This window comes from Elephantulus edwardii, unplaced genomic scaffold (assembly GCF_000299155.1).
Source record: "Elephantulus edwardii isolate Elephantulus edwardi_28Jun2011 unplaced genomic scaffold, EleEdw1.0 scaffold00006, whole genome shotgun sequence".
Classification (NCBI taxonomy): Eukaryota; Metazoa; Chordata; class Mammalia; order Macroscelidea; family Macroscelididae; genus Elephantulus; species Elephantulus edwardii.
Window position 1 is genome coordinate 32,441,431 of NW_006399756.1, and position 14,962 is coordinate 32,456,392.

The window sequence follows — 14,962 nt, forward strand, 5'->3', positions numbered from 1 at the left end:
TTGTATCTTAAGCTTTCTTGGCTTCTGTGATTCCAAAAACGTCGACTGCTGACATTTTTCTTTTGACCAGTGTCTCTTAAGTTTAGTTGTACTGTCTCCAAGGGAAGTTGACGTGTCCTGTAGAACTCTTGTGTAGATTATGTTTTCCTTTGAGGGCCCGCCGGGTTTTGCTGGGTCTGACCTGGAAGACGCCTCCTTTTGCTGGGTCTGACCTGGAAGACGCCTCCTTTTACTGTTATCCGAGGTGACCTATTTGTTCTCCTGGTGGTCCGATGCCGCGTTCCAGCCCCGCCAGCGGGATTTGTGCAGCTCGATGCTTCTTTATTCTGGTAACGGCAGCCGGTTTGTACACAATTATAATTTATGATTAATAACAGACTGCTATAAAGTGTATTGCATTTAAAGTTTGCGTTCATAGTCACAAAAGCATTGACTATAATGTGAGACTCATGAAAACATTTTGCAACTTCAGTAGTTCATGAGATCTTGAGATTGAGGAGAAAGAACATTGTCTGCCTTTATAAATTGGATTGTGTAGCAGTTAACACTATATTGAGTGTGTAATGTTGTATTTGCCTTAAGTATTCCTTTAATGTATCTTGTAACAGTGCTTTCAAAGTGCAAATCTATGCAAGTGCTGGTGATGCATCCTTTTCCAGGGAATAGTCCCTCCTGGATACATGCCCAAAGTATGAGAGACAGAACTTCAACATTCTTGCCTCCAAGGAGTAGCCTGTTTGTTCTCTTGGCAGTCCACAATATGTACAACACACTTCTCCAGCATTACAAACTCAAAGGCATCAATTTGTTTAAATGATCAAAAGCAAGATAATATGTCTGTTAGGTTTACTTTAGTGTAAGAATTGGCTAAAATTTATTTCAATGATTTAAAAGGTGTATGTGCAGCAAGTGAAGGTGATTGTTCAGTTTGTGTGAATAGGGGTTGCTTCAATCATTTAAAAGTGAGAGTACATTTATGTAATATTAAAGTACAAAATGAAGCAGTAAATGTTGGTATTACAAGTGATTTTCTTAAAAATGTTGAAAAAAAAATATTGGGAAGGGAGGTTATTTGCCAGACCAAATATTTAATGTAGAGGAACTTTGCTTATTTTGGAGAGGAAAAATAAGCTTGAAATTATCATTTCAAAAGAAGGGGTGGGGGAAGTACCAGGGCATAAGGCATGTAAGGATGTGTTAGTATTTGGAGGTAATGCGTCTGAGGATTTTGAGTTCACACCTTAGTGCTGCTCCCTAAATCTGAGGGCACTTCATTCAGGCACATCTTCACTTTATTGGGAAGTAACATGCAAAGGCTAGCAATTGCCACCTTTGAAATTTGGTTCTTAAATCATTTTGCTCCTATGGGTGAATATTATGTCTTGACCAAGAGAATTCTTTTCAAGATCCTTTTTAAAGTTGACAGTATCCTCTGACAGCTAAGCACTTTAGATAACACCACTATCAAGAGCCTTTTTTTTTATACCCCAACACCACATGGATACTTCAGCCAATAGATCAGGGAGCTATTGTCTCCTTTAAGGCTTACTGTTTGTGGCAGACCTCCTCACAAGCAGTCAAGGCCACTCAAGATGATGTGATGAGCTTAAGGGAATTCAGGAAGGAGTGTGACATAATACCATCTCTCTGTCTGCAGTAGAGTGCCACTTTAAAAAATTTACTTTTACTATTACTATATTGTAATTACACATACACTCAACACTCTGGGCACTCTTGATGTATTACAATGGGAAAGTTTGCTGTTAGGGATCTCTCCAAAGTACTCTGGAGACTAAGGTGCGTCTGATACAGGCCATGGTCTTTGTAATCACTTTCTATGCATCAGAGAGTTGGACAATGACTATGAAGGAGAGACAGAGGATTGATGCCTTTGAGCTGTGGTGCTAGAGAAGAGTAATGAATTTACCATGGACTGCTAATAAAACAAACAGGTTTATCCTAGAGAGGGTTAAACCAGGCTGCTCCTTGAAGGCAAAGATTCTGAACCTTCATCTGACATACTTTAGACATGTTGCAAGAAGGGACCAGTCTTTGGAGAAAGATGTCATGCTTGGGAGGGTGGAGGGACAGCACAGGAGGGGAAGGCCCTCGCCTTCTATGAGGTGGATTGATTCAACGGCTGGGATAATCAGGGTGGGTGTGTCAGATACAGTGAGATTTGCACAGAATAGAGCAGGGTTTAGGGTTGTTGTACATAGGGTCACTATGAGTTGCAGGCAACTCGTCGGCATATAACAACAACAACAACATATTGTAATTATTATGTACATTATTAATATGTCTGTGATGTTTCTATGTATATGAAAATGTTTAATGTGTTTTATATGCAGAGAAAGGTAAAATACATACTACATATGAAGACAAACCTTTGTTGAACTGACACTATGTAAGAATTGTTTGTGCTTTTGTGGGACCTACAAATTGTGTTTAGAGACAGATTTAGAAACTGATCTTGTCCATAATCCAAGGACTGCCTATTAAAAAAAAAAGTAAGATGAGAACCTGTAAAGCTAGTATTAGAGATAATCAGAACCCTTTGACTCTTAGGAGAAAGTGTGTGGAGGGACTATCAGGATAGAAAAACATTTGGAGGGTATTGCCAGCTGTAAATCAGATGATTGCTATGAAAGATACTCTTTCTAACATTTTCAGTATATTACTTCCTACCTCCCCGACTTCTAAAAATGTTTTACTAATGCGAATTTGTGTCTTCAGTTGCTATCTTTCCCTTTAACTCCAACTTTTATATTCTACACACTCACATTTTCTACTTCTATGTTCAACATATCCAAAGCCAAAAATCTAATTTTGCCTTTACCTCTACTCTCTTCTTAGTCCTCCACATTTTCTTTTCTAAATGCCAACTTTATCCTTTTGTTCAAGTAAAAACTCTTAATTTTACCTCAAGTCCTCTTCTTGAGTCTCCCCCATATATCACATCTGCTGTCAGCATATCTTGTCAGCTCTGTATTTCAGACATCCCCAGAAACTCACCACTCTAGCATCTCACTGCCTCCGCCGGGTCAAAGCTGCTATGGCCCCTTTGCCTGAATGGTTGCTGGAGCTTCCTAACAGGTTTCCTTATTTTAACCCTTGCTTTCTCTCAGCTTCCAGTCTTTTTCATTTAAGCAATTAGAATGATGTTTTTAAAAGGTGAAAATGGGTCATATTCAAAATCAATAAATGATTCCTGTGTCCTTGGTGTAAAAACCAATGATAAGATCAATACAGTCTGGCCCTCCTACTGTTGCTCCATGGTCCTTCTCCCACGGCTATACTGACCTCTTTTTTGTCTGTTTTGCTCTTGACATTTATCGAGCCCATTGTTGTCTTGGCCCTTTGTCCTTATTGTATGCTGTTGTTAGGTGCCATAGATTTGAGTCATCTAAGGAATGACTCATAGCAGACCCTGTGAATAATGGATCTGAACCTTGCACTATCCCTGCACCATCATCATCTGATATACTTGATTCCATTGTTACAGTCAACATGTCCATCCATCTCCTTGAAGGTCTTCCTAACAACATGCCCTTACTGTATACTCTGCCTGAAATTCTTTCCTTTGTTATCGCCTTGACTTACTGCCTCACCTCCCTCAGGGATCTTCTCAAATGCTATCTTTCAGTGAGGCTTATTTAAAATGAAATACCTTATTGTTACTATCCATCCTCTACTCTCCATTACCTTTCCTGTCAAGTCTTATCACAAACACACTCCATGTAAATTCCTTGAACCTAGGTAGTGATACCTACCTTATATTTAAAAAGAGCTCTGGACTGCTAACCAAATATCAGCCATTTGAATCCATTGCAACTCCCCTCTAATGTCAAGTGGACAGAGTTCAGATCTTTTGTTCACAGGGTCACAATGGGTTGGGTTGTACTCCACTCAGTGGCACCTAAAAACAAGAAGAAGAAGCAACTCCAGGAGAGAAGGGAAGAGGACACAATCTCTTCCCAATAAGATTGACGGCCTTGGAAATCCAGCAGAGTCACTGTGGTCTGGATTGACACTATGGCTGTGGATTTGTTTTGTTTTTTGGGTTTGTTGGTGGTTTTGTGGTTTTTGTTTTGGTCTATGTACTGTTACGGTCTTGTTGTTGTTGTTGTTTTGTGTCATGGAATCAGAATCAACTCATAGCTGTGATCCTCCAGAGGATTTTTCAGAGAGAATAAACCGCACAGGAAAAGATTGCCTGCCCTTGCCCTGCTCCCACGGAGCAGTTGGTACTTTGCAATGCAGCTTCATTCCACAGCCCCTTCTCCCTAAGTTCAGCACAGGTTTATTTATAACAGCCAAAACCAAAAACAACTTAAATATCCATTAATAGATAAATGGACTAACAAATTGTGGCATGTACATAGAACAGCCTACTCAGCAATTAAGAATCACATGAGCAGTGCCACACAATCTCAAATCTCTATGCAGTACATGAAGAAAATCAGGGTATAGGAGGGAGTGCCAGCATCTTAAGTTTTCAGTCATAGAAACTTCTAGAAAATAAAAACTAATCGGGGGGAGGGGGAAGCAGCAGGCAGTTGCCTAGAGGAAGACAAGAAAAGGGAGGTTCCCAGAACGCCTGAAAAATCATAGTGCTGACGGGTGTGTTCATTATCATGCTTAGGAAGGTTTCACACATTTTATACTTACACCGAAATGAACAGTTATAATGGCATCCTTTATAAAGAGATCAAAATTAAAAATTGAAGGTAAAAAAAATGATCTCCCTCAGAAAACCAGGCCAGGCATCTCTCCTGACCTGTGTCCACCTTCCTCACACCTGGGAAGGACAACCTTGCAACAGAGGTGGCAAAGAGCATTCACACCGGAGAAAGGCCTTATGATTATCCTGAGTGTAGGCACTCCTTCAGCTGCTGGTTCAATTTCATTGAACACCAAAAGGTTGTGGCGAGTATGGTAAGTCCTCCAGCCGAAGCTCCATCCTCAGCACCAGAGGTTTCACATCGAAGAGAGGCCTTATGAGTGCGGGGAGTGTGGCAAAGCCTACTGCTGCTCTGCAGCCTCATCCAACACCAGAGGGTTCACACAGGGCAGAGATCCTATGAGAGCAGCGATTGTGGGAAGCCCTTCATCCCGAACTCCACACGCACTTGGCTCCGGAGAGTCCTTACAGGAGAGTTCGACAGAGATTTCAATGAGGAGTACACCGACGAGTTTTCTGAGGAATTCTTCTTGGAAAATGCACGATGAGTGCTGTGAAGAAGCACATCCTTCAGCCAGTTCTCTAATATCATCTCCAAGAATTTCACACCAGAAAGAGGGCTTATGAGTGTAGCAAATGTGGGAAAGCCTTCAGCTCCAGGAAGTGCACCAGGAAAAAGATTTCAGCCCTTCAGGGAATGTGCTATCTCATTCATCATTGCTATGATAGACTTCAGAGAGCATGAAGGTGAACCCTCTATGTCTAAAACCCACTGTGGGGAAACCCCTATGAGTTTCTGGTGCCAGAACCTCCCAGGACCGGCACCATACTATGTAACTTGCCTAGGCTCTTGCCAAAATCTACAGCTTCTTAACACTATGTCCCCAGAGCTACCAGGGACCATATATTCGTTGTGTAATAATTTTTTAAATAAATTCATAAATCCTGCCCAAAATTCTAGTTGCCCAGTTGTTAAGATTAATGGATTTCCTATGCTTTGGTACATGGGTGGTTTTTCGTTTATTTTGCTTTTAAAATGCCGAGTCTTCTAAAAACAAAGGGGAATAGTCACTTCTTGGTCAAAGGTCCAAATACAACAGCTACTTTGCAGTACAAAGATGAGGCAGTCTGCTTCCTTTAAGATTCACAGTGTCGTAAACCCAGGGGAGGGGTCACCATAAGGCAAAATCAATCGACAAAAGTGGCTTTGGCTTTTTGGTAACACTTTTCCTAAGGAATCCTGGTGGGATAGTAAATACTTGATCATCGGTTACACTCTTTAGCCATTTCACAGGAGAAAGCTGTGACCGCCCCCTTCCATGCAGGTTGCAGCCTTGGAAACCCTTGGAGGCAGTTCTCCTGTGTCTGTGCGTCACTGTGTGCTAGTGGTGCGTTTGATCTGGTTTATCACTTTCTTCCTAATTTAAAACTCAAATTAGCTTCCTTTAAAGAACTGCCTTTTTGGCAAAAATAGCATTTGTGGATATGACTATTCTTTCTTAAGCCTATCTCTGATACTGTGAAAGGCTAAGCTACGCCTTAGGTAGATGGATTGATTTTTAAGAAATTCAATGGTGTACTGTGCATACTGGGCTGCTAACTGAAAGGTCTGAGATTTGAATAAGCATGCTTCTCCACAGGAGGAAGATGAGATAATCTCCTTAGTAAAAATAGAATCAACTCAAGGTTAGTGGATTTGTTTGCTGATTTATTTCATTTTTAAGTGATTTTGTTTAAGAATTTACTTTTAGAACTAGTTATCTCCATATTGAGAGAATTTCCCATATTTCCTTTACATGTATTAGAAAAATTCATATATAATAACAGAATATAAAATCTGTGATTTCATGATTCGATTGGCTTAAGTAAAAAAATGAAAAGATGACTTGGGAAAGCCTACTGTCAGGGACCTCTCCAGAGTACTGAAGTCAGTATAGACTGATACTGATATCAGTATAGAGACTAAGGTGTGTCTGATCCAGGCCATGGCCTTCATAATTACTTGCCATGCATCATAAAGCTGGACAATGACTAAGAATAATAGATGAAGAATCAATACCTTTAAGTTGAACATACCATGAACTACTAAGAGAACAAACAGATCCATTGGCTGCTCCTTGGAGGCACTGAGATACTTTGGGCATGTTGCAAGGAGGGACTAGTCAGCCCTTGGAGAGCGACATCATGCTTGGAAGGATGGAGGGACAGTGCTATTCAGTGAGATGGATTGATTCAGTAACTGGGGTGATGAGGGCAGGTGTGTCAGAGACGGTGTATTTGGCTAAAGAGAGAACAGGTTTCAGAGCTGTCGTCCATAGGGTCACTATGAGTTGGAATGACTTATGACACATAACAGAAATGACAGCAAGACAAACCAAAAATCATTTATGAAATCCAACAGTATCAATGTAAAAAAAAAGCATGACACAAAACCAGCATATCTCTGATAGTTCTTTAGTGACTATTTTGCTTCTTTTCCCACCATAGAACTTTAGTAAGTCTAATGCACTAGAGTTGATTCCTTTTTTCTATAAATCCTCATTTAATTTCTTACCTCACTCTAAATCTTTAAACTTGCCCTTTCTCTCAGTTTCTTTGAAAATCTACTCTCATTTTCCAATACCTCCTTATACTGTGTTCATCTGTGTTCCTTAAACTATTTTGGGATTCTTCTTCTATGTTCTTCACTGCATTAATTCCTTTCTTTTTCATTCTTCCTGACCCTTATAGTTGGAAATTTTTAACTCTTTAAAAAATAATGTTTTGAATTTTTGTTGTTGTTGCAACCATGCCTTTTTAGGCACTGTGAGTGAAATTGTGGGGATGGGGAGGGACATGAGGTAATAATGGATTTTGATTGACTTAGTGGAACACTTAATGTCTCAAGGAGTCTGTGGTGATAGTTGAAACCCATTTCTTCAGATTCATACAGACCTGCACCACATTTCCACTAAACCCAGAGGTGGGAAATGTAGGTGGGCACTATATGTCCCAGTGGCCATGGAAAGGCTAAAGGTTTGCCCTCAAACAATTTCCTACATTCTGTCCTTCAGAAGCATCAGTAACTTTTAAGGCATTAATTATCAACATCTAGAGAGGTACTCTCAAAACGATACTTTCTTACAACCTCCTCAAGCTCCAGCTCCTCATCTTCAACTGCCTGCTAGAAACTGCCCCTGAGAATGACATTCATATGCAATGTCAAGGCAACTTAAATAAAGTACATAGGGACATTGGCACCCTCTGGTGGACAGAGTAAATAGTTACCTCGGTAAGTATTTGCTTTTTTTGAGACCCTGGAGGATAGGGATCAACACACTGACTATAGTAATGGGCTCCATATATCATGGATTATGAGGATAGCACAGGAGAGGGCAGGGTTCAGATCCGTTGTTCACAGTATCACTAGGAGCCACAGTCAGCTTGATAGAACCTAACAACAACAATTTTTTGATGAAACCTAACAATAGATGTCCCAAGGGAGATTACATGGTCAACTATTAAATCATATATTCAAATGTTGTTGTTGTTGTGTACTGTCAAGTCAGAATTGATTCATGGTTGACCCTCCAGTGGTTTTTGAGAGGCAGTAAATTGCTTGGGAGGAGGTTGCCTATCTTTCTCCCACTGAGAAGTTGGTGGATTCGAAACGCATGTCTTTGGAATGGCAGCACAGCTACTTACCACTAGGCTCCAGAGCACCAACTATGACTTATAGCAATCCTGCGAATGGCAGATCTGAACCTTGTCCTATTTATATTCAAATAAATATTTCTTTTCTAATAAACTCCACAGTATGCCTCCCAAATCATCTCTTTCAATTTCTTAGCAAACTACTTCTTAACAGTAAGATGGAGGGAGAGGAAGGAAAATGTGCATTAGTGAATGAATGAAAACCCAACCTTTCTGTAAAGTTTCATCAAAATTATGACAAAATAAAACAGAAAGAGTTGGACTGTGAAAACTCTTCAGCTTCACTAAAAGCAGAAAATTTATCTGGGTGCTGTGAAGGATATGATGAAATATGGTCCCATCTTCAAGGCATTTAACAATTTAACTGAGAAAACAAGTCATGCACAGTGAAACAAGAGACGTCACAAAGAGTTAGTTGCCAGTGTCATTGAATATTGTTACCCAGAGTTGCTGTAGGAAAATTAGAGATATTGCTGTGCTCAGGAATCATTTCATAGAAGAGGCAGGACTTAAATTTAGGGAAGTATTTCCTAAATGCCTAGTGCTCTATCTAGTTCTCATTTCCTGCCCCCTCGTGTTAACAAAGTACATTGGTTTTGTGTCATATTTTCTTTGCATTGATACTGATTAATGTCATAAATAATTTTTAGTTTATATTAAGCTGGTCAAATCCATGAAATCACAAATTTTATATCCTTTTTTAAATTGTGATTTTAATGAAAGTTTACAGAAAAGTTGAATTTTCATTCATTCATTTAATATCCTTTTATGCTATAATTGTTCTAAGACATGTAAAGGAAACATGGGAAATTCTCCCTATATGGAGATAAGTAGTTCTAAAAATAAATCAATAAATAAAATCATTTAAAGATTAAGTCAGTAAACAAATCAGCTGACCTTGCGTTTATTCCCTTTTTACTGAGGAGACTGTCTCATATTCCTCCCTTGGAGAAATGTGCTCATTCTAATCTAGACCTTCCAGTTAGCAACCCAGTATGCACGTTACACCATCGAGTTTCCTAAAAATCAATCCATCTACCTAAGATGTACATTAGTCTTTCACAGTAATTTTTTTATTATACTAGTTTATTTACAAAATTCAAATACATTGTTTTTACACCAGATCCTTCCCATTTCCCTCCAATTGTATAGTAAATTTTGATAAAGAGCTTCCTTTGAATTTTAGTTTAGAAATGAAACTAAAACAGTGTAAATACATATATATCATATATTTAAATATAAGCTATCATTGCATTTATGATTTAAGTATCAAAGGAGCAAAATGCTATTTAACTGAATTTTTAACATTTATTTGGATAAAATAACTTTTCTGATATAGTGCTAAATATTAAGGGAGTTTTAAAAATTTCCTAAGGAAAATCCTAAAAGATAAACATCTTTTAATATTTAAATTATGTTCTTTTACTTACTGTGTTAGCTATCATACTTGTAAATTTGGAGTTTTTACCTCCGTTAATAGATCTCATTCTTCCAGATCCTCATGTTATTGACTTGCCTGTGACTTACGCTGTTATCAAGCATTACTGTGTGCAGTGAAGTCTACCCTGTCCTATAGTAACACTAGAACAGAGTAAAACTGCTAACAGTATTTCCTAGGCAGTAATTAATTTTTGTCTTTGTTTTGTTTTCTTAGATCAATATTTTGGAGTTTAAAAATAAAGTATATTAATTTGCATACAAAATTCATATATGTAGTATTTCACACTTTATAGTGTGTATCATACAATTATTCCCATACGTTGTGTTTTATAAAATTAGCCACCATGATCTATTACCCTGTCCCTGCTGGACCTTTCCCATTTGCTTCACCCTCTCCCTTTGCCCACCACATTCTGTGGCCAAGTGATCACACACACACACACACACACACACACACACTGCCCCACCCCTACCTCCTTGGGCCTTCATGCACATTTTGCTAATTATCTTTCTATTTTTACAATAATAGTCTTATGCAGTATTTGTCCTTTCAGCATAATACTCTCCATTCTCTTCCATGTTGTATAGTATTTTTTCTAAATTGTTGCTCCTGAGTGCTACATGGTATTCCATCATGTGAATGTACCACAATTTCTTAATCCATTCTATTTTAGTAGGACATTTGGGGCATTTCCATGTTCTGATGTTGTGAGTAATGCTGCTATGAACATTGGTGTCCAAATCTCCATTTGTGTCTCTTGTAATATATTTCTAGCAGTGGAATAGTTGGGTCGTATGGAAGGAATTTCTATGTTCAGCTTTTTAAGGAAACATCAAGCTGTGTTCCAGAGTGCTGGTACTATTTTACCATCTCATCAGCAGTGTATAAGAATTGTCATTTCACCACATCCTTTCCAACATTTATGGCTTGCTGTCCTGTTTAACTTTAGGCAGTAATCTTTAAAGAAGCAAGTCACGAGATCCTTTATCTAGAGGAGATTTTTACTTTTACTGATTTCAATAAATCCTGCATCTTTTGCTCAAATTTGCTACTTAGCTTTCTAATCAATTTATTCTGGGTTATGATTGTATTATAGAGATAGATAGCATCATTAATTTGATTAGGTGGGATATAGCTAAATAGAAAGGATGTTTAAGCCAATTGGTCAGTTGAATCATGATTATTTTGGTGTTGGATGACTTTTGTTTTCCTGTGCATCCTCTTAAATCTAGGACAGCCTTCTGAAGATTTTTTTTATATTAAAAGAACCCTTGAAATAATTCTCAAGTCTGAGGAAACACATGGATAAAAATTACTAGATCTGAACCTCATAGGATGTTAGTACATAGTACTCATAGTACATAGTGTACCATGTAGTTGTAATAGTCTATACAGTTCCAGGCTTGAAGAGTGTCAAAGGGCCATAGCCTCAAGGTTTCATTCATCTCTGTCAGACCAGTAAGCCTGATAATTTTTATTGTTTTGGGGTTTTGTTCCATATTTTCTTCTGCTTTATCTAGGACCATCTAGAGAGATCTCTTTCCGAGTAGTCAGCAGTCGTAGCTGAGTGCTGTCTAGTGCTTCTGGTCTCAGGGTCATGGAAGTCATGTGACCCAATAATCTTTTAGACTAATTGTTTTCTTTCCTCTTTGATTTTCTTGTCTCCTTTGCTTCAGGTGAGGTTGGCTGACTTTTAAACTGACTCTTTAAATGATTTCCCTTCCTTCATAAAAGATACCAACTCTTATACAGATGTGTTGTATAGAGAAAAGATATTTCGGTTTTTCTTTTTTTATAAATTTTCTACTAAATTAAAAAAAATATTATTCAAATAGACCTAGCAGTCTTATTACAAATTTTTGTCATTGCAGTGTGGTATGTGGTGTATGCAAATGCACTTACAGAGTATTCTTTCCTCTGTTGAACCACCCCCCACACACACAAATGTTTTTAGGGAATCTTTCTTAAAAAGAAAAATAGTGCAGTGGAATTTATTTTATTACATTAATCCTTTACCCCTCCCCTTTTTTGTGAATTTGAAAACCTCATAAGGGGAACATAGGCTTTTTTTATATTATACATAGTGGTTGAAACCCAAATAAAATATATGGATATGTTAGATTCGAAGGTGATCAACAAAAACAACAGCAATTTAATTAATGTTACTTTCAATGTTAAAATATATTGACAATGTTGAGTAGTAAAGTTACTAAAGCTACAAGTGAAAACAATATGAGTAAACATGTAGCCTAAAATGTAATATATATATATGTATATATATATATATATATGCTTTTTGATATCTTTAATAGACCCAAAATTTTATTAAATATATATAAAATTTTTATTTAAACTAAAAAATAAGTAATTAAATTAGCTTCTTTGACGTGAAACTTTTAACTTCTAACTGTGTAGCTATTCATTTCTGGATTGACTATGAAACAAATTCATATTTTTACTTTCAGCTGAAATGAGAAAGTTTCTGTTGCTACTCTTTATGCTTCTTAAACAAGAAATCTTTTCTCCTACAATATAATGAATTGAAAATGGAAGCAACAGCCCTTTCCTTTCTTCTCTCCTGCTGCCACCGTATTCTGATTTAAATATATTATTAATGGACTTAAGTGATCATGATCATGAACCTACTTCATAGGTCTAAAACATCTGTAACAAAATTGCTCCTAGGGCTGGCTGCTTGATCACTGTACATCATTGTCTTGCGAGATCCCTAAGGACATATGTGGTATCCTAACATTTCCCAGAATCCCAGTTGAGAAACTCTAAACCTCTGAACATAAGTATGAAAAGAACTTTTTTTTCTGTGAACTGCCTAAAATAATATCATCCAAATCTTGGGAATACTGCCTAAAAAGACATGTAAAATCTAGTAAAAAGGAATTAAGTCATGCCAAGTGAGAAGAGCTAGAGTTAAAAGCAGGAGAATCTATGGTAAGTAGGACAGACTGACCAACAAAGAACTCACTGGGGCCTTGAAAACACATCTGGGGAAATTCAGTGAGATTTTGAGGAGTACGTGAAACTGAGAAGAATGATTTGGAGGAAGATGAACCTGGCAAAGTGGGAGAGAATATAGAAGTTGTCGTTGTTATGTGCCGTCAAGTTGCTTGCCACCCATAGCAACCCTATATACAGCAGCTTTGAAGCCTGCCCTATCCTGAGCCAATCTCACGGGTTCCAAAACACCTACCCTCATTACCCCTGATACTGAATCAATTCATCTAATACAAGGTCTTCGTCTCCTGCGCTGCCCCTCCTGCGCTGCTCTCTTCTGAGCTTGATGTCCTCCAAGGATCAGTCCCTCCTGGCCATGTGCCCCAAAGTATGTGAGACAAAATACAGACATCATTGTGATAATTTATGCAAGTATAACTGGACTGTCGTAATAGAAATTAAGGAATGGTGTGACTGTGGGGTATATGATTAATAGAATTGATGGTATTTACCTATGAAACATGATTGTGGTCATTTCCACACAAGAAAATATTAGGAACTAAGATATGAAGAGTTTTGGATGTGCTGCAAGATTGAGCACTTCCCAAGACTTACAGCAAGTCATCTTTTGTGGTCTTGTCCTTTGACATTATTTCCATCATGATATCAAGGACTACAGACCCAATGGGACCAGAGAAAAAGCTAGAAATCTAGCTACTTAGCAGTTTGTTTTTTATAACAAATCTTCAGTCGGAATTAATTGTGAATTTGCAATCTCTTCTTGGAAATGTGTGTGATGCTTTTTAAAGTCACTTTGGAATGCACCCTAAAAGTGATAAAGATAATACCCTTTTAAAAGCCTCTCTTATTCCCTATTAACAGGAGGCCATGGAAAGGCTTTTATAGTAGCTAATAATTTCCTTTTGTTGGAATACTGATTTGAAAGTTACAAGCCTTTCTCTGCTTCTTCCCAGCCAGGTCTCTAGACAAACTTTATAACTTTGCTGATTGCTCTGGACTCCACCTGATATTTGCTCTAAATGCACTGCGTCGTAATCCCAATAACTCCTGGAACAGTTCTAGTGCCTTGAGTCTGTTGAAGTACAGTGCCAGCAAAAAGTACAACATTTCTTGGGAACTGGGTAATGGTAAGTAAGGAAGTTCTTTGCTCTGAATTGACAAGATAATGGGGTTTAAATAAATTGCCTCTGGACATAATCTCAATTAGACCATCTCTCAGGTACTTACCCAGAAAATGTTTAGGGTGTTAGGCCACTGAGTTGACCTGCCAAATGTTTATCATTTAGGCCTATTAGTTAGGGATTTCATGAATTCACATAAAATAATAATATATAAAAAGCTTTTGGTCAAGTGTATGTAGAGACTGCTGCAAAATATATGTGTCTAAGGACTGGGGAGTTTTGTTGGTGGTTTGTTTTTTTTTTTTAGTTTTTATACTAGGAATAAAAATTTGGAAATATAGAATATTAGTTTTCTTATAACTCTCCTCTAGGGATATAGTGTTTCTTTTTAGAAAACTATCCTTAACAAAATTTCTCTGAAGATAATATACTACTTCTAATTGAACAGTCATTATATTATACTACAAAGTAAAAGGGTGCTTTCCAAACAACTCTACCCGCTTCTAAGGGCAGGCCTACCCTGCCACCACTGAGTCATTTCCGACTCTCAGCAACTCTCCAGTAGGTCTCTGAGTCTGTATGTCTTTATAGGATTAGCCTGCCCATTTTTCTCCTATGGAGCAGCTGGTAGATTATAACTACCAACATTTTGTTTAGCAACCACTATGTTACACACTATGCTACTAAGGCTTCTTTGCGAAGGCTTAAACTATTATAATTGGCTATTAATTAGTGTCATATGTGCATAGGTACACCTCAAATATATATTCTCTGAGTCACTTGACTAAGTACACTGTTGTCTGCTGAGTGAAATAAAATTTCTTACCTTAGAAAGTTAGAACCATTAGAAAATGATAATCACAGAAAGGGACAGCCTGGCTTTATTTATTCATTCATTACTCAGTACTAAGCTTTTATTTTGTTTGTGTGGATAAATATATGAATGCATTTGTGTATAGTCATTCATACATCTTGAAGAAAGAAATAAAAGGAAGGGAGGGAGAGAGGGAGGGAGGGAGAAAGAGAAAGGAAGAGGAAAGAGGGAGGGAG

General features: G+C 37.8%; 1 protein-coding gene across 1 annotated transcript in view; it reads left to right on the forward strand.

Moving 5' to 3' along the window:
- HPSE2 (heparanase 2) overlaps positions 1 to 14,962 on the forward strand; it is a 771,012-nt gene that overhangs the window by 491,930 nt on the left and 264,120 nt on the right. Inside the window, exon 4 of the mRNA XM_006880197.1 lies at positions 13,745 to 13,918. Within this exon, the coding sequence (XP_006880259.1) occupies positions 13,745 to 13,918 (174 nt within the window). The remainder of the gene's footprint in view (positions 1 to 13,744; positions 13,919 to 14,962) is intronic.